We start from the raw sequence: 24,787 nt of genomic DNA, 5'->3' as shown, positions 1-24,787 counted from the left end.
AGAGAACCAGTCAGTGTCTTATCGTCTGAAGGGACTGTTCAGCAGGCAGCCCTGATGCATGGCTGGGAAACGCAGTGCCTCGTTCCCTGTTCTCAGGGAACCATGGTTACATACGTAACCTGAGACGTTCCCTTTCAAAAGGGAACTCTACACTGCGTTCGGAAACGCATTGAGGAACGATATACCCACACCGCCATGCTGAGGGCAAACACAGTATGAATGAAAATTCTAGACAAGTGGGGCCTATGCAACACTAGCATTCTTTTATCCATCTAAAGATAAGGGGCCTACCACCTGAGACAGTGGCACCAGGGAGGCTAATGATAGCCTGCTACCTTAGCTGCTATCTATCTTGCACCTACACTAAAAGGGGTAAGGGTTTTTTTTTTGGCCTGACAACTCAGAAGAGGCCAGAACTAGGAAACTATACAACCTAACAAGGGAAGTAATAATACAAGGGGGAATGCAAAGCAAACACCTAACCCTAGTTCTTAGCCTAGGCCAGCTAAGCTGTGGGCCCATAGGGCCACACATAAGCATAGATCTGCCTGGGGCTAAAACTCAGCCTACAAACTCATGAGAGAAGAGGCTACTTTAAACTTTAAATTAAGAACTCAAAGGAGCAAAGCTCAACCCAAGCCAACAATGTCAGGCGGCCCAGGAGGCCGACGCTAGACATAGATCTATCTGAAGTAAAGAGTGCTAACCTCAAAACAACTACCACCATTGGTAGAGTTTTGTTTTGTTTGCCAAGCCAAAAACAATCGTTCAAGCCAACCTAATGGTTTTTAAACTTCAGAGCCCTTAAAAACCCCTTATTCTATTTTTCCTCTCTACATGCCCAGGAAAAACCCATGCAGGAAAACTTAAGGTCAGATATACTATAATGTAAATATAGACCCAGCTTACCTTCCTGCGGCTCGAAGACGCGGGTGATGACATTCCCAAAACTCACACCTGCAGATGAAATAATGTTTTAATTTCATAAAGGAAAGAAATAACCAGATTATGACAAATATTAAATAATAAATATTAACATTCATTCATCATCCAGCAGAAGGAGTCTCCAGCTCTAGCACCTCCTCTTGAAGCTACAATCCTAAATTTATGAAACAGATCATCTCTATCTGATCATTCAATTAATGAATGAAGCATTTTATAAGTACATTCTGTACATTCAAAGCACTTTACAGTGGGCTCGGGGTCTCTCTTCACCCACCAGCAGTGTGCAGCAGCGTCCACCTGGATGATATGATTACAGCCAGAGCCAGAAAGTGTTCTTCATATTTATGTAATGTTTTTATTGTTTCAATTTTATTTGCTCCCCTTTTATTATCTTTAGTTTGGACTAGTGTGAAAACATTCACAAAAGACACCTGTAAAAGATCAAAAATGACCTGCCATGTATGTAAAATATTTTGTGTGTGTGTGTTTATGAGACTTTGGTTTCAAATCATTTTAAATGACATCCTTGACATGAGAAAGAGAAAACATAAAAGCAGTTATATGAGAACCATGTAGAGATGCATGCTGAATTTTATTCACATGCCCTTATGTAACCTCCCAAATTCACAGCTGTCACCACATTCACTGTTTGTGGTTTACAATAACATGATACAGATTGATTAAAGACACTTCAAAGCATTAATTTTGTATGAGTTTTTGTAAAGCTTCTCAGGCATTTTGTATCACTGGGCTCCACAGAGCACAATAATAGAGAGCTGAATCTGACAGAGTCACACTGTTAATAGTGAGTTCAGTGGATGATTGGGATGTTTTCGACTGAAAACCGTCTGGTATATCTTCCTCACTGCTCCGTGATCGAGCACCTTTGAGCAGTAAATATTCTGGTTCTCTGTTTGGATACTGTCTGTACCAGTAAAGCCAAATATCATTGCTGTTAGTTTCATATGTGCAGCTCAGTGTCACAGACTCTCCTTCTTCTTTTATTACATTAGTATTTCCATCTTTTGGTCCAATTTTATCTGCAAATCCACCTGAAATATAATAATATATTATCATATTATAATATCATGATCTAATAAGGATTTTAGTTGTTTTGCTATATACTGTTTTTACTTTACCTGAAACTGTGATGAGCATCATGAGCAGCATTTGCTTCTCCTCCATCTTAACTGAAGTCCACTTTAAAGATCAGAGTGTTTGTTCACTGAGGCTGAATGAAGTTCTGTTGTGTATTAATAATGTGGGTGTGGTTAGTGAGACACGGACATGCTCTGTGCTTTAAAATCAAAGGTAACACTTTACAATAAGGGTGCACTAATATGCATTAATTCATGCTTAACTAATGCACAGATAGTCATGTTTTAATGTATGACTCATGAAGAACTAAACCATTAATTAATGATTACTGCATCAGCAACTAATAAAGTTTCTATATGATTAATAGATTAAGTAATATATGAATTGTTATTAATTAAATGTGTCATAATGTATTAATTCCTTAATAACATATTTTATTAACTAATAGTGTAAGTTAATGTGTTAATTACCACAATGGCTTCAGCTTCCAGTTGTCTGCTTTAATTAATCATTAACTAATGATTTGAAAATGTATCATTATGTTATGACTTTACTTTGAGGTAAATGTACACATGTACTTGAGGCACATGACTATTAACTAATTGTTAAGTAATATGTCATTATGGTTTTGACATCAACACTAAGCCATGGATTTCAATTTCCAGCCATTTACAACCATGATTCCACTGTACCAGATGAACTGCTGCATCCAGAACCTTGTTGTTCATGGCACAGGATTGTGTCAGGTTAAGCTTGAGGTCTACACTGTAAAAAAATAAATCTTAAAAAAATGGTTAATGAGTGTCAGCTACGGCAGCCAAACAAAAACCTTAAAATTAAAGTAAAATATTCTAATTTAAATAAAGTGTAAAAAACTTTAACAGAAATTTTCATTAAAATTTTTCTACAGAAAAACAGTTATTTTACAGGTATTCCCCGAATTATTTCAATAAAACACCTTCACTGCAAAAGATAATCTTAAAAAACAAACAAACAGTCAAATGACTTTCAGCAACGGCTGCCAATCAAAGTCTGTAAAATAAATGTAAAATATCCTACTTTAAATAAAGTGCAAAACACTCTTACAGAAAAACACTGTTGTTTTATACATATATCCTGAATTGTTACTAACAAAACACATTCACTGTAAAATGTGAATCACAATATTAGATTTTTGTAAAACTTCCCCATTTCTGTGAAGAATGAAGAAAAGAAATTCAGGAGCCAATCCGGGATATTGGCGATACCAAAATAAACTTCTTGCTGAGGAGTAGCTACAGGAGAGACTTATAATGTCTCCTTCTGTCCCAAACATATGAGTTTCAACTGGTGTGATGACATTCCCAAAACTCACACCTGCAGATGAGATTATCAACATTTGACAACAAAGACATACAAACAAATGGAAAAGAAAACTGAGTGCCTGAGGGTTGACATAAGATACTTAAATGCAAGACAACTGAAGAAAACCAAAACAAACAGCATCATTTTTCAGGATGATGTTTTAGTTCATCTGCATCACAAAGTGTTCCTGAAGTAAACATTCATTCATCATCCAGCAGAAGGAGTCTCCAGCTCTAGCACCTCCTCTTAAAGCTACAGTGCTGAAATTAAGTAGATCATCTCTGTATGATCCTATAGTGAAAATTATTGATGATAATTTACCCTCTAATTATTTATTTATATTAAATTGTTTCTACATTTTAGCAAAGACCAATACACAATTCTTTTTAAGGTTAGCTAATGAAGACATTTTGCAAAGACTTGCACTTATAATAATATTACAGTTGTTCTGAGTTGTATATGAAATCGATTTCAATAGGGATTTTTGATGTAACTGACTGAAACCAATTGTTCATTTTATTCTATTAGTTACATTATTTATGGAGTTACTGTCTGTACTCGCAAAGAGTGATTTTATTGAGCCCTGGGTATAGTTCATTTTTTTTACGTGTACGCTAGTGTACGCGCACAGTCGAACGCACAGCCTTGCAAAGTATACTCCATTTGACTCATACACGTAACACAGACGTTTGATGCATGCGCAGTTTTGAGCAATCTCTCACCACGAGTTACAACCCATGTAAACATCTTTGTGTTCTTTCATGCTAGAGTTGTACAAATGATGGTACTTTCTAACCTCTTCACACAATCTCTCATGTAGGCCTCCATTATCGCTGTAGCTTGCATGCTTTCCGGTCTGATCTGTTTATGCAGTTTTTCTTTGACTACCTTGTGAATCGACGCTCCCAGGGCACGGTTGCCACCTTGTGGATAAAACTAATTACTGCAAAAAAATTAAATGCACATGTGCAACCTGCGACAAGTACAAGTAAATGCGGTTACAGAAATCCGGCAGTGCGCGTACAGTACGCGTGTACTCTTCTGATGAAAATTAAACTAAATTGTCAGGAAGAAAAGAAAAAACAAAAAAACAAAACAAAAACAGCACAAACCAACAAGAAGAAAAAATACAGTTAAACTTAATGGGAAACTATACACAAAATATTGAATACTTACATGCAAAAGTACAGAACAAAACCAAAAAACAGAGCACCATTTTGCAGTATGATGGATTAGTTCATCTGTTGACTGAACTGTTAGTTAGACAGAAAACACTCACTGTCTAGCAGAGGATGTGTCCTATAGCACCGCCCCTGAAAGCTGCACTCACATTAAAACATCATGATCCTTTTGAATTTACTAAAATAGATTCACTTTAACCTCTGTTCTCAGTGGACTGGTTTAACTACTGTCTTAAAAATAAAATAAACAAAATGTGAAATATTTTTTTTAATCCATTAGAACTATGCAATAAAAATATCTTAACTAATATTTAAGAACAGCAAGAACCATTAAAGTGTCTACAAGCATTACAACAGTCAACTTTTGTTTGGTTTATGTTTCAGTTTAAATAATTATTTTTATGTGTATTTTACTTGTTCATTTTATATGAATTACACTAAAGTTCTACATTAACATTCTACATTCTACAAATATTCCCCCTCTGTTTTTTTTTTTTTTTAACAAATCACACCCTGCTTTAACCAATCAAAGGCTTTTGAGGTGCTTTCTGTCATCATTTTGCGTATTCACAGCGGTCAGTCCATATATATCAAGCTAGAAAAGCGACTGATGAATTTGGTATTTCTTGTCTGTCAAGCGACGGCTCAAAAAGCCAAACACCCTAAAAAGAAACAATAAGAGGAATATAAAGCAGTAAAAACAATAGGACCCTAAGCAAGACAAAAGTGGACATTACTAATGCTTTTCATCTCTGGAGGACTCATTTCAAAGCACTTGAAAACAGATATCATGCTTACTTACATTCTAAAGTGTATTTGTAAAGTGGGTGTGGTTAGTGACATCACTCATTAATACACATGCAGGTTTGTTTTTCTATCATGCTGTTTTGATGATGCATGGACTTTAATTCATCCATGTTCCAGGTCCCAACAACAATTTAGGGAAAACCAGACGGTTGGTGGACACTGGATGGTGAAACCTACATTCCTGCATGGTGTTATCATTGACTATAAACTGTGATGTTAGCTTTGTTTTATGTTAATGTGTTTCCTGTGACTGTGGGCCTCAGAGCACAGTAATACAGAGCGGAGTCTGATACTGCAGCAGAGGAGATCTCCAGATCCACATGAATTTGCTCTTTTCTGTGATTGATGGTTATTCTTGGAACGGGAATGGGTATTCTTGTTAAACTCCTCCTCTTCCCATTATACATGACGACTGCAGATCCTCTTGATCCATAGAAGATAATGAACAGAGAACTACTTCAGAAGAAATGCATTTTTATTTGTTTTCTTGTTTTTATGTTAGTTTTTATTCAATTTTTAGGTTAACAAATTCCATTCCCTTTGTTTACGGAATGATTTAATTTTTAAATAACATATTTAGAAAAACAAATAGTTAATGATAGTTTCACATGCCCCATATATAACCTTTCATAATCTCCCATATTCACAGGTGTTGCCACAGTGGTATTTCCAGAGCTGTGGTTTACAAAAAAAATAATAAATTGTGGTTTGATGCTGTTAGATTAAAGACTGTTTAAAGCACATTGTGTATTTGAGTTTTTGTAAAGCTTCTCAGGCATTTTGTATCACTGGGCAACTACTCTTAGAGCACAATAATAGAGAGCTGAATCTGACAGAGCTGCTTTATCAATAATGAGTTCAGTGGATGACTGGGATGTTGTTGACCGAAACCGACGGTCTGATATATCCTCATAACTCTGTGATCGAGCACCTTTGAGCAGTAAATACTGAGGTTCTCCTTTTGGATACTGTCTGTACCAGTAAAGCAAAACATTATTGCTGCTTGTATCATATGAACAGCTCAGTGTCACAGACTCTCCTTCTCCCTTCATTATATTAGTATTTCCTTCTCCTGGTCCAATTCTGTCAGCAAATCCACCTGAAATTAAATACATTTTTTATTTACATCATGATCTGTAATCTCTGATCAGTAGGATTGTTTCAATAAAACTTAATGTGTCCTTTCAATATTAAAATAGATAAATATTAAACAACAACAACAAAACATCATGTGATGATTGCTTTCATATAAAAATGGGATGTTGTTTGTCCAGCTTATTTACTTACCTGTAACTACAATGAGAATCATGAGCAGCATATGTCTCTCCATGTTGGCAGTCCAGAGGTAGTTTGTATTTATAATACAGTTGGATTTATTAGAAAACTGTACCTGAATATTGCCTTAATATGAATGAAACTGTGGTCATATCCAGTATATTAATCAGGAGTAAATGAACGCACCGACTGAAGTTCTGTTGTGTACTAATACTGTGGGTGTGGTCAGTGAAATGTGAAGCACACAATTTAAAAGCTGCACAGCTTCTGTAATTCAAAAGAGAGAATAATGTGATTATAAAGTGTTACTGCCGCTCAGAAGGAAGTCATACAGGGGTATTCAAAGAGTAATATCCATGTTGGTGAGGTATTAAAAAAGATTGAGGTGTGCTGGAGCCTGTTGTACAGTAGAATACAGTATGTGTGCTGAAGGACTGAGTATCAGAAGTCTTCAAAATGGAAAACTATTTCAGACAAGGCTTGACGAGCCAAGAGCACATGTTAACTTTAAGACTGAGATGCACCTATATGTGCAGCTATATGCTTTAAAGTCACCATGAAATCAAAAATGACAATTCTTATTTTTTTATGGAATATTCCAGTGTTTATTATACATGATTTATCCATCCATCCATCCATCCATCCTTTTCTTTTTTTTTTTTTTTTTATTTGTGTGTCCTCGTAATCTTTAACCAAAATGACATCCTCGTCCTTCTTGCAGCGAATACTCTTCTCTTCCCTGATGACATGCTTACTGGCACAAGTGCGGGAATAAAACATTTAGCCTAAACATGATGTAGATTTTGCACAGTGGACAGAAATGAAGAATTACAGAGATTCACAGGACCTAGATTTAACATCTCATCTGAAGGCCGGTGCTTATTTACAGTATCGTGTCCCTGTCACTATATGGGGGTGTTAGGACCCCACGCAGACCACAGGGTGACACCCGTGCTGGCCTCACTAACACCTCTTCCAGCAGGATAGTTTTCCCAGGAGGTCTCCCATCCGGGTATGGTCAAGCTTAACCCTGCTTAGCTTCATGGATGTGTTCATGATGAGAATTTACCATCTAATTAATATATTTCATTAAAAGTATATACATTTTTACAAAGTCCCATTTACTGTTTATTCTAACAATCATATTTATGTAATGTTTTTATTGTTTCAGTTTTATTTGCTCCCCTTTTATTATCTTTAGTTTGGACTAGTGTGATAACATTCACAAAAGACACATGTGGAAGATCAAAAATGATCTGTCATGTATGTAAAATATTTTGTGTGCGTGTGTGTTCTTGTATACATGGTGTATACACATATATACACAAATGTGTATAATGACATGGGTATTATAACGTAAATATGGTTTATGAGGACACTTCCTGTGTCCTCGTAAACCAAATGGCTTAAAAAACATACTAAACGGTGTTTTTTTGAAATTCAAAAACTGCAGACAGTTTTCTGTGATGAGTAGGTTTAGGAGTAGCGGTAGTGTAGGGGGAGAGAATATACAGTTTTTACGGTAAAAAAACCATTATGTCTATGGAGAGTCCCTGTAAACCACATATACAAGTATGTCTGTGTGTGTGTGTGTGTGTGTGTGTGTGTGCGTGCGTGTGTGTGTGTGTTTACGAGACTTTGGTTTCATATCATTTTAAATGACATCCTTGACATGAGAAAGAGAAAACATAAAAGCAATTATATGACAACCATGTAGAGATGCATGCTGAATTTTATTCACATGCCCTTATGTAACCTCCCAAATTCACAGCTGTCACCACATTCACTGTTTGTGGTTTACAGTAACATGATACAGATTGATTAAAGACACTTCAAAGCATTAATTTTGTATGAGTTTTTGTAAAGCTTCTCAGGCACTTTGTATCACTGGGCTGCTACTTCAAGAGCACAATAATAGAGAGCTGAATCTGACAGAGTCACACTGTTAATAGTGAGTTCAGTGGATGTTTGGGATGTTTTCGACTGAAAACCGTCTGGTATATCTTCCTCACTGCTCGTGATCGAGCACCTTTATACAGTAAATATTCTGGTTCTCTGTTTGGATACTGTCTGTACCAGTTAAGCCAAATATCATTGCTGTTAGTTTCATATGTGCAGCTCAGTGTCACAGACTCTCCTTCTTCTTTGATTACATTAGTAATTCCATCTTTTGGTCCAATTTTATCTGCAAATCCACCTGAAATACAATCAATCATATTATAACATATCATGATCTATTAAGGATTTTAGTTGTTTTGCTGTATACTGTATTTACTTTACCTGAAACTGTGATGAGCATCATGAGCAGCATTTGCCTCTCCTCCATCTTAACTGAAGTCCACTTTAAAGATCAGAGTGTTTGTTCACTATTAAATTGATTTGTTAGATTTTCCTTGTTGTTTTATTGATTGTTGATTTATAAGTTATGCTCAATGTGGTTTTATAAAACAAATGAAGTGTCACTGATGCATGAATGAATGCGAAGAGTGAAGATCTGTTGTGTATTAATAATGTGGGTGTGGTTAGTGAAACATGGACATGCTCTGTGCTTTAAATCAAATGGTGAGCAGTGTTTTATTTAGACATCAGGTGCTTGTCTAAAGTGAATAAAGCATAGCTTGTGAGGTTATGTTGCCCCCTAATGTTGGAGCTCAGAACAGCATGTTTTGTCCATTCACTTTAAAATGTGCTGTCTGTGTTTGAGTTACTGTTGACATTTGTTTTTATATACAAACATTTTAGTGTTGTGCTCACACATATGCACATTTATGTATGTGAAATTTACATTCTCTTTCAAATGTACTCTCCATTCTCAAATGTCTCCTGTCTCAAATGTATTTTGCATTCAAATGTACTATACACAGCAAAATCCCCAGTGTTAAATTAACACCCAAAGTGTACATATGAGTCCATCTTGCCGGGTGTTAAAAAGTAACACTGAAGCAGTGTTAAAGTTAATGAGATAATTGATTGATGATTGAGTGATGATTGACAATTAGTGGTGACACCTGATGTTAATAAGCAGAATCACTGAAGAAACAACAAGAGAAAAAGAGACACATGACAACTACAACTGACTTCCAGCCATTAAACATTATTACACTCATTATTAACCAGTTTGATTTTATTTCTGTAATACATCAACAAAAGTTCTTATTCAGAATTAACAGATGTTTAGATGTTAATGTTTTAATGAGTTTAGTTTGAAGTCACCATGATGGTGAAAAGCATTTCCTTTAGTTGGACTCTTGACTCTTTATTTAGTAACATTACTTTTTCTCTGGCTGCTCCAACTTTGTGTTTGTAGAGCACATTTGTTATGGCCAGAGAAACTGTGATCTGGGCTACATTTCCCACAAGTGTTGTAAGCCAAAGTTGATCAATTCAGGTTTACAGTGCTTAGTAAAGCACAGTCATAAGAGTTGTGTTTTGATGATGACATTCTCATTGTGAAATGGCCTGATTCATTGGTGACATCCAGTATTGTTAACTGGTCATATAGATGTTCTATTATTTCTTTACACTAACTCTGTTACCGCTTGATATCCAGCAGAGCTTTTATAATCTGAAGTTTTTTTTGAAACACACACAGACATCAAGAATCAGCATATGACCCTCAACAATGGTGACAATCAAACAAAGTGCTTCATGTTGCAGTGCATGATGGGAGCCACCAATCAAAACTCATCCATGGCTCCCATCATGCATTTCTTGAAAAAAAAAAATTTGTTCATCCTGCTGTTGGATCTCAACAAATCACAGGACTACAATCATTAATACTACAGCTACACATCAAGCATACAGTCAGATTTAGACTCTGAATGACATCAGGCCATTGCATGATGATAATATCATCATGTGACCACCTTATATGTTCTCTGGTCATAACAAATGTGCTTTACAAACACAAAGTTGGAGCAGCCAGAGAAAAACTAATAATAAAAGGTAAAGCGTCAAGAGCCCAACTAAAGCAAACGCTGACCTCTTTTATGGTGACTTGAAATGAAACATTCCATAAAACATTAATTAACACCTTTTTTCTCTCTTTCCTTCAATGATTCTGCTTATTAACATCAGGTGTCACTACTGATTGTCAATCATCACTCAATCATCAATCAATTATCTCATTAACTTTAACACTGCTTCAGTGTTACTTTTTAACACCTGGCAAGATGGACTCATATGTACGCTTTGGGTGTTAGTTTAACACTGGGGATTTTGCTGTGTACAGTTGTTCTGAGTTGTATATGAGATTGATTTCAATGTTTGATGTAACTGAATGAAACCAACTGTTCAGTTTATTCTATTAGTTACATTATATTTGGAGTTACTGTCTGTACTCGCAAAGAGTGATTTTCTTACTCTGTATTTTATAGCTTGTGAGGTTCTTGTTTCTAGTACAAATATCTTAAAATTGTTAAATCAAGAAACATTTACTTGAGAAGCAAAACAAAATTCGTGTTTTCTGAATAAACTGAAATGTACATACAAACCACAGCTGGATTCAACAACACAAATGTCAAAAAAGGATGTTGTCTAGTAACGTTCCAGTACGTTCAGAGATGATCACGATGTGGAGTTCTTTTAAGGTTTGGGGGATGTTATTTGGTGGACCTTCAGGGAACATTCAGGACGTTCTGGGAATGTTTAGGGGACTATTACTATAGGACGTTCTGTTAACTTCCCAAATGTCCTCTTTGTAACGTTCTCAGCAGCGACCATAAAATAACCAAAATAGAAACAGTCCCCCTAAACTCATATCGGGAACGTTATTAAATGACCAACAGAGGACCGTGTGGGAACGTTCAGTTAATGTCCCAAATATCCTCTTTGTAACATTCTTATGTGCCCATAAAATTAACCAAATTGGAATGTCTCCCCTAAAGTCATATAAGGAACCTTGAACTGCAGCACTTTCATTACCAAAAGAGGATGTTTTAGGAATGTCCCAAATGTTCTGTAAAGGTTCAGAATTTTCGTCACCTTTAGAGAACTTTTAGGGAACGTTGTGCAAGGTCACGAGAAAGTCGCCTTCTACCTGGATGTTTTATAGAAAATAATAAAGTTTGAAGTCACCGTTATGGAGGTGAGTGTTTGCTTTAGATGGGCTCTTGATTCTTGATATTTTAACATTAGATTTTCTCTGGCTGCTTTAACTGTGTTTCCAAAACATGCTTGTTATAGTAAAGAATGCAAATGAAAGCCTAATCAGATGACTTTGGTTATTAATGATGGTGATTCAATCATCATGAAGTGTCCTGATTCATTGATCCTCTCCAGAAACTATGTGTATTAACTGTTAGGTTTTTTTTTTGAGTTTTATTATTTTATTTTTTTTTATTCATTATGCATTGAGCAATGTCTTTTAGACTCACACAGACATCAAGATTCTGCGTATGAACCTCCGTAATGGTGACTTTATATATTTAAAACATCAACACCTTCATTAAGAAGATTTGTATGAAAGAAATAAAGTCAGAGTGGTTTGTAATAAGTTGAAGATGCTGATAATCGAAGAGAGATCTGTTAGTGTTAATGTTCTGTTGATAGCGGAGGTTTGTGATGTTACCATCATGCTGGAGAGTAGAGCCTGTGCTTCAGTCAGTGATGATCCAGAAACACTGATGTTCTGCTGCATGTTGCTTTATTTGAAAAGACAGTAACTTGTGTAGTTGCTGATGGCAGTGATACAGCAGTTACATTCGCTCATGCATGGGCAGTTGTCGAGCTAATGACTTACTGGACAAGAGATTGCATTTAAAAAAAAGGTTTCGTAATAGTAATTCAGAATAAATACCTGTGAATAACTTTTTTTTTGGAAGACAGTTTAAGAAAAAATAGTTTTAGTTCAAACAGCCACTTTTGTTAGTCAATTTAGCTCTAATTTTCAATTAAATTTTTTGACAAGGGCAGCAGGGACGTTCTGAGAACATTTCCAAATAAAATATGGTTCTCTAACGTCCTGAATGTTCTGTGAAGGTCGCGCAAGAACGTTACAAAGAGGACATTTGGGAAGTTAACAGAACGTCCTATAGTAATAGTCTTCTAAACATTCCCAGAACGTCCTGAATGTTCCCTGAAGGTCCACCAAATAACGTCCCACAACCCTTAAAAGAACTCCACATCGTGACCGTCTCTGAACGTACTGGGAACGTTACAAGGCAACATCCTTAACATCAGTGGGGACGTTCTGAGAATGTTCTGGGAACGTAAAATTTCTAGCGGGGCTTAAACTCCTCTTCCCATTATACATGACGACTGCAGATCCTCTCGATCTACAGGAGATAATGAACAGAGAACTACTTCAGAATAAATGTATTTTATGTTTTCTTGTTTGTATGTGTCAGGGTTAAGCCTGTTTTGAGTTTGTTTTTTATGTTTCCCTGTCCTGTTCATGTATTAGTTGGTTTGTCTTTAGTCACATGTTGTCTTTTGTTCAGTTTCCCGCCATTTCTATGTTTCTATGGTTACCATCATTATTAGTTCATTTGTACCAGCTGTTTCTTGTTTATTAGTCTCAATTAACTCCTCAGTTCACTGTGTATATATATATGCACTTAGTTTCAGTCTGTCCTTGTTTAGTTTTGTTTCGATCACATTGAGTTTGTAGTTGTTTTCTTGGTTATTTTCACTGATTCTTGTTCCTAGTACTCTGTTAAACTTTATTGAATTTATCTTCTTTGTCATGCACGTATACTGCAAACAGTCTGTGACAGAATGATAGTTTTTGTTCAATTTTTAGGTTAACAAATTCCATTCCCTTTGTTTACTGAATGATTTAACACATTTAGAAAAACAAATAGTTAATGATAGTTTCACATGCCCCATATATAACCTTTCATAATCTGCCCATATTCACAGGTGTTGCCACAGTGTGTATTTCCAGAGCTGTGGTTTACAAAAAAATAATAACTTGTGGTTTGATGCTGTTAGATTAAAGACTGTTTAAAGCACATTGTGTATTTGATTTTTGTAAAGCTTCTCAGGCATTTTGTATCACTGGGCAACTACTCTTAGAGCACAATAATAGAGAGCTGAATCTGACAGAGCTGCTTTATCAATAATGAGTTCAGTGGATGATTGGGATGTTGTTGACCGAAACCGACGGTCTGATATATCCTCATAAGTCTGTGATCAAGCACCTTTGAGCAGTAAATACTGAGGTTCTCCTTTTGGATACTGTCTGTACCAGTAAAGATAAACATTATTGCTGCTTGCATCATATGAACAGCTCAGTGTCACAGACTCTCCTTCTCCCTTCATTATATTAGTATTTCCTTCTCCTGGTCCAATCTTTTCAGCAAATCCACCTGAAATTAAATAGTTATCATGATCTGTAATCTCTGATCAGTAGGATTGTTTCAATAATTTTTTTTACAAATGCTAAAATAGATAAATATTAAAAAAAAACAACAACAACAACAACAACAACAAAAAACATCATGTGATGATTGCTTTCATATAAAAATGGGATGTTGTTTGTCCAGCTTATTTACTTACCTGTAACTACAATGAGAATCATGAGCAGCATATGTCTCTCCATGTTGGCAGTCCAGAGGTAGTTTGTATTTATAATACAGTTGGATTTATTATAAAACTGTATCTGAATATTGCCTTAATGTGAATGAAACTGTGGTCATATCCAGTATATTAATCAGGAGTAAATGAACACACCGACTGAAGTTCTGTTGTGTACTAATACTGTGGGTGTGGTCAGTGAAATGTGAAGCACACAATTTAAAAGCTGCACAGCTTCTGTAATTCAAAAGAGAGAATAATGTGATTATAAAGTGTTACTGTCGCTCAGAAGGAAGTCATACAGGGGCATTCAAAGAGTAATATCCATGTTGGTGAGGTATTAAAATAGACTGAGGTGTGCTGGAGCCTGTTGTACAGTAGAATACAGTATGTGTGCTGAAGGACTGAGTATCAGAAGTCTTCAAAATGGAAAACTATTTCAGACAAGGCTTGACAAGCCAAGAGCACATGCTAACTTTAAGACTGAGATGCACCTATATGTGCAGCTATGCTTTAAAATCACCATGAAATCAAAACTGACAATTCTTATTTTTTTATGGAATATTCCAGTTTATTATACATGATTTATCCATCCATCCATCCTTTTTTTTTTTTTTTTTTTTTTTTTTTTTTTAATTTGTGTGTCCTCGTAATCTTTAACCAAATTGACATCCTCGTCCTTCTTGCAGCGACTACTCTTCTCTTCCCTGATGACATGCTTACTGGTGCGAATGCGGGAATAAAACATTTCGCCTAAACATGACAGATTTTGCACAGTGGACAGAAATGAAGAATTACACAGATTCACAGGACCTAGATTTAACATCTCATCTGAAGGCCGGTGCTTATTTACAGTGTCGTGTCCCTGTCACTATATGGGGGTGTTAGGACCCTACGCAGACCACAGGGTGATGCCCCCTGCTGGCCTCACTAACACCTCTTCCAGCAGCACAGTTTTCCCAGGAGGTCTCCCATCCGGGTATGGTCAAGCTTAACCCTGCTTAGTTCATGGGTGTGTTCATGATGAGAATTTACCATCTAATTAATATATTTTATTAAAAGTATATACATTTTTACAAAGTCCCATTTACTGTTTATTCTAAGAATCCTCTGCCAGAAAGTGTTCTTCATATTTATGTAATGTTTTTATTGTTTCAGTTTTATTCGCTCCCCTTTTATTATCTTTAGTTTGGACTAGTGTGATAACATTCACAAAAGACACATGTAGAAGATCAAAAATGACCTGCCATGTATGTAAAATGTTTTGTGTGCGTGTGTGTTCTTGTATACATGGTGTATACACATATATACACAAATGTTTATAATGACATGGGTATTACAACGTAAATATGGTTTATGAGGACACTTGATGTTTCCTCGTAAACCAAATGGCTTAAAAAACATACTAAACTGTGTTTTTTTTTTAATTCAAAAACTGCAGACAGTTTTCTGTGATGGGTAGGTTTAGGAGTAGCGGTAGTGTAGGGGGATAGAATATACAGTTTGTACAGTATAAAAACCATTACGTCTATGGAGAGTCCCTGTAAACCACTTATACAAGCATGTGTGTGTGTGTGTGTGTGTGTGTGTGTGTGTTTACGAGACTTTGGTTTCATATCATTTTAAATGACATCCTTGACATGAGAAAGAGAAAACATAAAAGCAGTTATATGAGAACCATGTAGAGATGCATGCTGAATTTTATTCACATGCCCTTATGTAACCTCCCAAATTCACAGCTGTCACCACATTCACTGTTTGTGGTTTACAGTAACATGATACAGATTGATTAAAGACACTTCAAAGCATTAATTTTGTATGAGTTTTTGTAAAGCTTCTCAGGCACTTTGTATCACTGGGCTGCTACTTCAAGAGCACAATAATAGAGAGCTGAATCTGACAGAGTCACACTGTTAATAGTGAGTTCAGTGGATGATTGGGATGTTTTCGACTGAAAACCGTCTGGTATATTTTCCTGACTGCTCCGTGATCGAGCACCTTTATACAGTAAATATTGTGGTTCTCTGTTTGGATACTGTCTGTACCAGTAAAGATAAATATTATTGTTGTTAGTTTCATATGTGCAGCTTAGTGACACAGACTCTCCTTCTTCTTTGATTACATTAGTATTTCCATCTTTTGGTTCAATTTTATCAGCAAATCCACCTGAAATATAATCAATCATATTATAATATATCATGATCTAATAAGGATTTTAGTTGTTTTGCTATATACCGTATTTACTTTACCTGCAACTGTGATGAGCATCATGAGCAGCATTTGCTTCTCCTCCATCTTAACTGAAGTCCACTTTAAAGATCAGAGCGTTTGTGTATTAATAATGTGGGTGTGGTTAGTGAAACATGGACATGCTCTGTGCTTTAAATCAAATGGTGAGCAGTGTTTTATTTAGACATCACGTGGTTGTCTAATGTGAATGAAGCATAGCTTGTGAGGTTATGTTGCCCCCTAATGTTGGAGCTCAGAACAGCATGTTTTGTCCATTTGTTTTAAAGGATTAGTTCACTTCAGAATTAAAATTTCCTGATAATTTACTCACCCCCATGTCATCCAAGATGTTTATGTCTTTCTCCATTCAAATGCAATGAATTTATATTTAATAATGCAATGTTGTTATTAGCTTGGTTATCTAAAAAAAAGCATTTCTGATATATAGCAATCAGCTCTTTTTCTTAAATAAGGAAATCATCATTTATTTATAAATTACACAAAAACTAAATTCGTTCTACACTAATAAAATGTTTTCATCCCCCTTTTAAGAATGCTCCAGCATATGCACTAACCTTTAGCTGATGAGATCAATATGATTAAATAGATAAACATGTTGGCTCAATATTCAGGTTTGAACAGGACACACACAGAAACATCAGACGATCCGAAGAGATTTGTGAAATGTTTACAGTCCTTTATTGTGTCTCACAATGACTGTGATAAACTCCTCCTACTCAGATTCACTACATCCAGCCCTCGTCTCACAATATATGACAGACAAAACTTTTTAAATGTTATTTATACATTCCCACACATTTAAAAGAATATTAATAAACAGAGATAGATCAATGAAAAGCTACAACATATTTCAGTAACATACTTTAGGAAGATAATCAGATTAGCAAAAAGCTTATTTGTGTTGCTTACAATTAAGTTTAAAATGAAGACGAATTATATAAATTTTCTTATATTATAACATGAAGTAAGTTTTTTCTGTTTGGTTGGTTAGATGTTCTTTTTATATATTGAATAGTAAAATGTCAGTAGAAATATTCTGTATGCTTTAATATGAAAAATATAAAGTAAATGAGGTTTTTGTACAGTGTAGTTTGTTTTCCTGTCACTGTGGGCTCCAGAGCACAGTAGAACATCACTGAGTCTGTCACTTCAGCAGAGGAGATCTCCAGATACACATGGGTTTTCTCTTCATTCAGTTTTGCAGAGAATCGAGGATCTTGATCCACAATATTAGATTTTTGTAAAACTTCCCCAGTGGTGTGACGAATCATGAAAAGATATTCAGGAGCTGATCCGGGATGTTGGCGATACCAAAATAAACTTCTTGCTGAGGAGTAGCTACAGGAGAGACTTATAATGTCTCCTTCTGTCCCAAACATATGAGTTTCAACTGGTGTGATGACATTCCCAAAACTCACACCTGCAGATGAGATTATCAACATTTGACAACAAAGACATACAAACAAATGGAAAAGAAAACTGAGTGCCTCAGGGTTGACATAAGATACTTACGTGCAAGACAACTGAACAACACCAAAACAAACAGCTTCATTTTCAGGATGATGTTTTAGTTCATCTGCATCACAAAGTGTTCCTGAAGTAAACATTCATTCATCATCCAGCAGAAGGAGTCTCCAGCTATAGCACCTCCTCTTAAAGCTACAGTGCTGAAATTAAGAAGTAGATCATCTCTGTATGATCCTATAGTGAACGTTCTTGATGATAGTTTACCCTCTAATTATTTATTTATATTAAATTGTTATACATTTTAGCAAAGACCAATACACAATACTTTTTAAGGTTAGTTTAAAAAAGACTTGCACCTATAATAATATTACAGTTGTTCTGAGTTGTATATGAGATCGATTTCAATAGGGATGTCTGATGACTGTCTGTACTCGCAAAGAGTGATTTTCTTAAGCCCTGGGTATACTTCGTTTTTCGCTAGTGTACACTAGTGTATGCGCACAGTCAAACGCACAGCCTTGCAAAGTATACTTCATTTGACTCGTACGCATACACAGACGTTTGACGCATGTTCAGTTTTGAGCAATCTCTCACCACAAGTTACAACCCATGTAAACATCTTTGTATTATTTCATGCTAGAGTTGTACAAATGAGGGTACTCTCATCTATGTAGGCCTCCATCATCGCTGTAGCTTGCATGCGTTCCGGTCTGTTCTGTTTATGCAGTTTTTCTTTGACTACCTTGAATCAACTAGGGCACGGTTGCCACCTTGTGGATAAACTAATTACCGCAAAAAAATTAAATGCGCATGTGCGACCTGCGACAAGTACAAGTACTCGCGGTTACAGAAATCCGGCGGTGCGCGTACAGTACACACATACTCTTCTGATGATGAAACTTGCATCATGCAAAGAGTGAAGTCTACGTTGGGCTTAGCTCTGTATTTTAGTTACAAATATCTTAAAATTGTTAAATCAAGAAACATTTACTCAAGAAACAAAACGACTTGTCAACAAAAAGTCGTTTTCTGAATAATTTTTCAAAATTCAGTGAGTTTAAGTTAAAAAAAAAAAAAAAACCTGCCAATGGGGTAAGAAAATAGAAGATAATAAACAGAGAACTACTTCAGAAAAAAAAATGTATTTTTATGTTTTCTTATTTGTATGTTAGTTTTTGTTAATTTTTTAGTTTAACAAATTCCATTCCCTTTGTTCACTGAATGATTTTTAAATAACATATTTAGAAAAACAAATGCTTAATGATAGTTTCACATGCCCCATATATAACCTTTCATAATCTGCCATATTCACAGGTGTTGCCACAGTGGTATTTCCAGAGCTGTGGTTTACAAAAAAATAATAAATTGTGGTTTGATGCTGTTAGATTAAAGACTGTTTAAAGCACATTGTGTATTTGAGTTTTTGTAAAGCTTCTCAGGCATTTTGTATCACTGGGCAACTACTCTTAGAGCACAATAATAGAGAGCTGAATCTGACAGAGCTGCTTTATCAATAATGAGTTCAGTGGATGATTGGGATGTTGTTGACCGAAACCGACGGTCTGATATATCCTCATAACCACTCTCTGATCGAGCACCTTTCCACAGTAAATACTGAGGTTCTCCTTTTGGATACTGTCTGTACCAGTAAAGATAAACATTATTGCTGCTTATATCATATGAACAGCTCAGTGTCACAGACTCTCCTTCTCCCTTCATTATATTAGTATTTCCTTCTCTTGGTCCAATTCTGTCAGCAAATCCACCTGAAATTAAATAGTTATCATGATCTGTAATCTCTGATCAGTAGGATTGTTTCAATAAAACTTTTTACAAATGTGTCCTTTCAATATTAAAATAGATAAATGTTAAACAACAACAACAACAACAAAACATCATGTGATGATTGCTTTCATATAAAAATGGGATGTTGTTTGTCCAGCTTATTTACTTACCTGTAACTACAATGAGAATCATGAGCAGCATATGTCTCTCCATGTTGGCAGTCCAGAGGTAGTTTGTGTTTATAATACAGTTGGATTTATTATAAAACTGTATCTGAATATTGCCTTAATGTGAATGAAACTGTGGTCATATCCAGTATATTAATCAGGAGTAAATGAACGCACCGACTGAGTTCTGTTGTGTACTAATACTGTGGGTGTGGTCAGTGAAATGTGAAGCACACAATTTAAAAGCTGCACAGCTTCTGTAATTCAAAAGAGAGAATAATGTGATTATAAAGTGTTACTGCTGTCATACAGGGGCATTCAAAGAGTAATATCCATGTTGGTGAGGTATTAAAATAGACTGAGGTGTGCTGGAGCCTGTTGTACAGTAGAATACAGTATGTGTGATGAAGGACTGAGTATCAGAAGTCTTCAAAATGGAAAACTATTTCAGACAAGGCTTGACGAGCCAAGAGCACATGTTAACTTTAAGACTGAGATGCACCTATATGTGCAGCTATTTGCTTTAAAGTCACCATAAAATCAAAACTGACAATTCTTATTTTTTTATGGAATATTCCAGTGTTTATTATACATGATTTATCCATCCATATCATTTTTTTTTTTTTTTTTTTTAATTAATGTGCCCTCGTAATCTTTAGATTTCTGTAGATGTAGATTTCTATCTGTAGATTTTGCACAGTGGACAGAAATGAAGAATTACACAGATTCAAAGGACCTAGATTTAACATCTCATCTGAAGGCCGGTGCTTATTTACAGTATCGTGTCCCTGTCACTATACTGGGGTGTTAGGACCCCACGCAGACCACAGGGTGACGCCCCCTGCTGGCCTCACTAACACCTCTTCCAACAATATAGTTTTCCCAGGAGGTCTCCCATCCGGGTACTGGCCAAGCTCAACCCTGCTTAGTTCATGGATGTGTTCATGATGAGAATTTACCATCTAAATAATATATTTCATTAAAAGTATATACATTTTTGCAAAGTCCCCTTTACTGTTTATTCTAAGAATACTTTGCCAGTGTAACATTTGAGTTTTGTTCTGTTTAGTTGTTCATGTCTAGAGTTTGTTTTTCATTAGTCACATGTTCTTTGTTCTTAGTTTCCCGCCACTTGTTTGTTGTCATGGTTCCTATTTGATTAGTGTTTGAGTTCAGCTGTGTTTAGTTAATTAGTCCTGTATTCCTCAGTTCTCCCCCTGTTGGTTGCTATGGTTACTTATTGAGTTAGTTATGTTTAGGTGTGTCTAGTTTATTAGTTCCTTTGTTTGTTCTGTGTATTTAAGCCCTGTGTTTCAGTCTGTTCTTTTTCAGTTCTCTGTTGCATTTACCTGGTGGTTCTTTTCTGTGTTTTTGTATTCTGAGTTCTCTGTTAAAATAAACATCATACTGCTTGAGCTTAGATCCTGCATCTCATCCTTTGCTGCAACTGAGTGTGACAGCCAGAAAGTGTTCTTCATATTTATGTAATGTTTTTATTGTTTCAGTTTTATTCGCTCCCCTTTTATTATCTTTAGTTTGGACTAGTGTGAAAACATTCACAAAAGACACCTGTAAAAGATTAAAAATGATCTGCCATGTATGTAAAATATTTTGTGTGTGTGTGACGAGACTTTGGTTTCATATCATTTTAAATGACATCCTTGACATGAGAAAGAGAAAACATAAAAGCAGTTATATGAGAACCATGTAGAGACACATGCTGAATTTTATTCACATGCCCTTATGTAACCTCCCAAATTCACAGCTGTTACCACATTCACTGTTTGTGGTTTACAGTAACATGATACAGATTGATTAAAGACACTTCAAAGCATTAATTTTGTATGAGTTTTTGTAAAGCTTCTCAGGCACTTTGTATCACTGGGCTGCTACTCTTAGAGCACAATAATAGAGAGCTGAATCTGACAGAGTCACACTGTTAATAATGAGTTCAGTGGATGATTGGGATGTAGTCGACTGAAAACCGTCTGGTATATTTTCCTGACTGCTCCGTGATCGAGCACCTTTATACAGTAAATATTCTGGTTCTCTGTTTGGATACTGTCTGTACCAGTAAAGCCAAATATCATTGCTGTTAGTTTCATATGTGCAGCTCAGTGTCACAGACTCTCCTTCTTCTTTGATTACATTAGTATTTCCATCTTTTGGTCCAATTTTATCTGCAAATCCACCTGAAACACAATCAATCATATTATAATATCATGATCTAATAAGGATTTTAGTTTTTTTGCTATATACTGTATTTACCTGAAACTGTGATGAGCATCATGAGCAGCATTTGCTTCTCCTCCATCTTAACTGAAGTCCACTTTAAAGATCAGAGTGTTTGTTTGCTATTAAATTGATTTGTTAGATTTTCCTTGTTGTTTTATTGATTGTTGATTTATAAGTTATGCTCAATGTGGTTTTATAAAATGAATGTGTTGAAAGTGTGAAATGAAGTGTTGCTGATGCATGAATGAATGCGAAGAGTGAAGTTCTGTTGTGTATTAATAATGTGGGTGTGGTTAGTGAAACATGGACATGCTCTGTGCTTTAAATCAAATGGTGAGCAGTGTTTTATTTAGACATCAGGTGGTTGTCTAATGTGAATAAAGCATAGCTTGTGAGGTTATGTTGCCCCCTAATGTTGGAGCTCAGAACAGCATGTTTTGTCCATTTGCTTTAAAGGATTAGTTCACTTAAGAATTAAAATTTCCTGATAGTTTACTCACCCCCATGTCATCCAAGATGTTTATGTCTTTCTTTCTTCAGTCAAAAAGAAATTAAGTTTTTTGAGGAAAATATTCCAGGATTTTTCTCCATATAGTGGACTTCTTTTTTAATTTAAATTTGAATTCTGATGTGAACTAATCCTTTAAAGTGTGCTTTAAAATGTGCTGTCTGTGTTTGAGTTACTGTTGACATTTGTTTTTATATACCAACATTTTAGTGTTGTGTTCACACATATGCACATTTATGTCCTCATGAAACTGATCTGTATGATCTTTCTTCCTCTTTCAGCCACAGAATATTTTAACTATGCTGTATATGACAAGATCTACTAATGTAAGAACTTCATAAGAATAGACTATCTTAAGTATCCGTGTGATTTTTCACCGTACATAAAACCTCAACGGCACCTCTTGCTTTCTTTCTCCCAGTTAAACACTTTTTGTACAGCATGCACTGGATTTCCTGTCACTGTGGGCTCCAGAGCACAGTAGAACATCACTGAGTCTGTCACTTCAGCAGAGGAGATCTCCAGATACACATGGGTTTTCTCTTCATTCAGTTTTGCAGAGAATCGAGGATCTTGATCCACAATATTAGATTTTTGTAAAACTTCCCCAGTGGCGTGAAGAATCATGAAAAGAAATTCAGGAGCTGATCCGGGATGTTGGCGATACCAAAATAAACTTTTTCCTGAGGAGTAGCTACAGGAGAGACTTATAATGTCTCCTTCTGTCCCAAACATGTGAGTTTCAACTGGTGTGATGACATTCCCAAAACTCACACCTGCAGATGAGATTATCAACATTTGACAACAAAGACATACAAACAAATGGAAAAGAAAACTGAGTGCCTGAGGGTTGAAATAAGATACTTACATGCAAGACAACTGAACAAAACCAAAACAAACAGCATCATTTTTCAGGACGATGTTTTAGTTCATCTGCATCACAAAGTGTTCCTGAAGTAAACATTCATTCATCATCCAGCAGAAGGAGTCTCCAGCTCTAGCACCTCCTCTTAAAGCTACAGTGCTGAAATTAAGAAGTAGATCATCTCTATCTGATCCTATAGTGAATGTGCTTGATGATAGTTTACCCTCTAATTATTTATTTATATTAAATTGTTTCTACATTTTAGCAAAGACCAATACACAATTCTTTTTAAGGTTAGCTAATGAAGACATTTTGCAAAGACTTGCACCTATAATAATATTATAGTTGTTCTGAGTTGTATATGAGATCGATTTCAATAGGGATGTTTGATGTAACTGAATGAAACCAACTGTTCAGTTTATTCTATTAGTTACATTATTTATGGAGTTACTGTCTGTACTCGCAAAGAGTGATTTTCTTAAGGCCTGGGTATAGTTTATTTTTTTACGTGTACGCTAGTGTACGCGCACAGTCAAACACACAGCCTTGCAAAGTATACTCCATTTGACTTGTACGCATATATAGGCATTCGACGCATGCACAGTTTTGAGCAATCTCTCGCCACGAGTTACAGCCCATGTAAACATCTTTGTGTTCTACATTTCAGGGTTTGATAAGCATATGAAAACTGTTTTTTGTACAGTGTTACAGTGTTTCCTGTGACTGTGGGCCTCAGAGCACAGTAATACAGAGCAGAGTCTGATACTGCAGCAGAGGAGATCTCCAGATCCACATGACTTTGTTTTTTTCTGTGATTGATGGTTATTCTTGGAACGGGTGGATCAGCTGGAGTAGTGGCCCCTGAATCTTCCAGTATGAGGAACTGTGGTGGTGAACCTGCGTATTGGCGATACCAGTGAACACCACGAACAGAACCGCTGTAGTTACAAGAGAGCGTCACATTGTCACCCTCAAGTGCAAATACTCTGTCACTTTTTGGAGTGATGACTTCTGTGGATCTGGAACCTGCAAATGAAAGTTGCATTAAATGTAGTTTTCAAACAGTTTCTGTTGCAATAAAATGCATTTACACAATATTATACCTTCAGCTGATGACAGCAGTATGAAAATGTAGATCAACATGTTCTTTCACTAAACTGGCAAGATCCGCAGCTGCTCCACAGTGTTGTGTCGCTCATCTTTACCAGCTGTACACTGTATAGAGTCTGTGCTGAACTCCTCCTCCTCACGACACTGAATCTGAATCACAAGGCACCTAAGAAACGATTAAATGAGCATGTTTAAATATGTATGCTGAGATCTTCACTGTAAAAAAGAATGG

The 24,787-nt window shown here is 35.9% G+C and overlaps 1 protein-coding gene, 1 pseudogene and 5 gene segments (V, D, J or C); all 7 read right to left on the bottom strand.

The window, feature by feature from the left end:
• Nucleotides 1-1,520: 1,520 nt before the first annotated feature.
• Nucleotides 1,521-2,154, bottom strand: LOC127500001 (T cell receptor alpha variable 18-like). The segment is given in 2 exon segments: nt 1,521-1,997; nt 2,085-2,154. Coding segments are annotated over 2 exon segments (369 nt in total).
• A 4,006-nt stretch (nt 2,155-6,160) lies between these two features.
• LOC127499425 (T cell receptor alpha variable 14/delta variable 4-like) lies at nt 6,161-6,808 on the bottom strand. The segment is given in 2 exon segments: nt 6,161-6,474; nt 6,663-6,808. Coding segments are annotated over 2 exon segments (357 nt in total).
• A 1,578-nt stretch (nt 6,809-8,386) lies between these two features.
• Nucleotides 8,387-9,142, bottom strand: LOC127500033 (T cell receptor alpha variable 18-like; annotated as a pseudogene).
• A 4,504-nt stretch (nt 9,143-13,646) lies between these two features.
• On the bottom strand, nt 13,647-14,193 carry LOC127499406 (T cell receptor alpha variable 38-1-like). The segment is given in 2 exon segments: nt 13,647-13,960; nt 14,151-14,193. Coding segments are annotated over 2 exon segments (357 nt in total).
• A 4,563-nt stretch (nt 14,194-18,756) lies between these two features.
• On the bottom strand, nt 18,757-19,980 carry LOC127500021 (T cell receptor alpha variable 18-like). The segment is given in 2 exon segments: nt 18,757-19,651; nt 19,841-19,980. Coding segments are annotated over 2 exon segments (360 nt in total).
• A 1,528-nt stretch (nt 19,981-21,508) lies between these two features.
• LOC127500008 (T cell receptor alpha variable 18-like) lies at nt 21,509-22,974 on the bottom strand. The segment is given in 2 exon segments: nt 21,509-22,029; nt 22,106-22,974. Coding segments are annotated over 2 exon segments (360 nt in total).
• On the bottom strand, nt 22,971-24,757 carry LOC127499393 (uncharacterized). Its single transcript, XM_051869649.1, has 3 exons — nt 24,549-24,757; nt 24,106-24,471; nt 22,971-23,356 (listed from the first exon to the last, which is right to left on the bottom strand). Exons 1-3 carry the CDS (start codon nt 24,586-24,588, stop codon nt 22,971-22,973), a joined length of 792 nt encoding a protein of 263 aa, XP_051725609.1. The 5' UTR covers nt 24,589-24,757.
• Between the last annotated feature and the right edge of the window lie 30 nt (nt 24,758-24,787).

Source organism: Ctenopharyngodon idella, chromosome 2 (genome assembly GCF_019924925.1).
Source record: "Ctenopharyngodon idella isolate HZGC_01 chromosome 2, HZGC01, whole genome shotgun sequence".
Lineage (NCBI taxonomy): Eukaryota > Metazoa > Chordata > Actinopteri > Cypriniformes > Xenocyprididae > Ctenopharyngodon > Ctenopharyngodon idella.
Note: the sequence above shows the minus strand (reverse complement) of the source record. Positions and strands in the feature narration are given on the sequence as shown.

What these genes read in the sequence shown, in the direction of transcription:
- LOC127499393 (XM_051869649.1), bottom strand. Translation starts at nt 24,588, where the DNA reads ATGTTGATCTACATTTTCATACTGCTGTCATCAGCTGAAG. An exon ending in ACTGCTGTCATCAGCTGAAG is followed by an intron (nt 24,472 to 24,548) that starts GTATAATATTGT and finishes TTTCATTTGCAG; the next exon opens with GTTCCAGATCCACAGAAGTC. An exon ending in TGCTTATCAAACCCTGAAAT is followed by an intron (nt 23,357 to 24,105) that starts GTAGAACACAAA and finishes TCTCATCTGCAG; the next exon opens with GTGTGAGTTTTGGGAATGTC.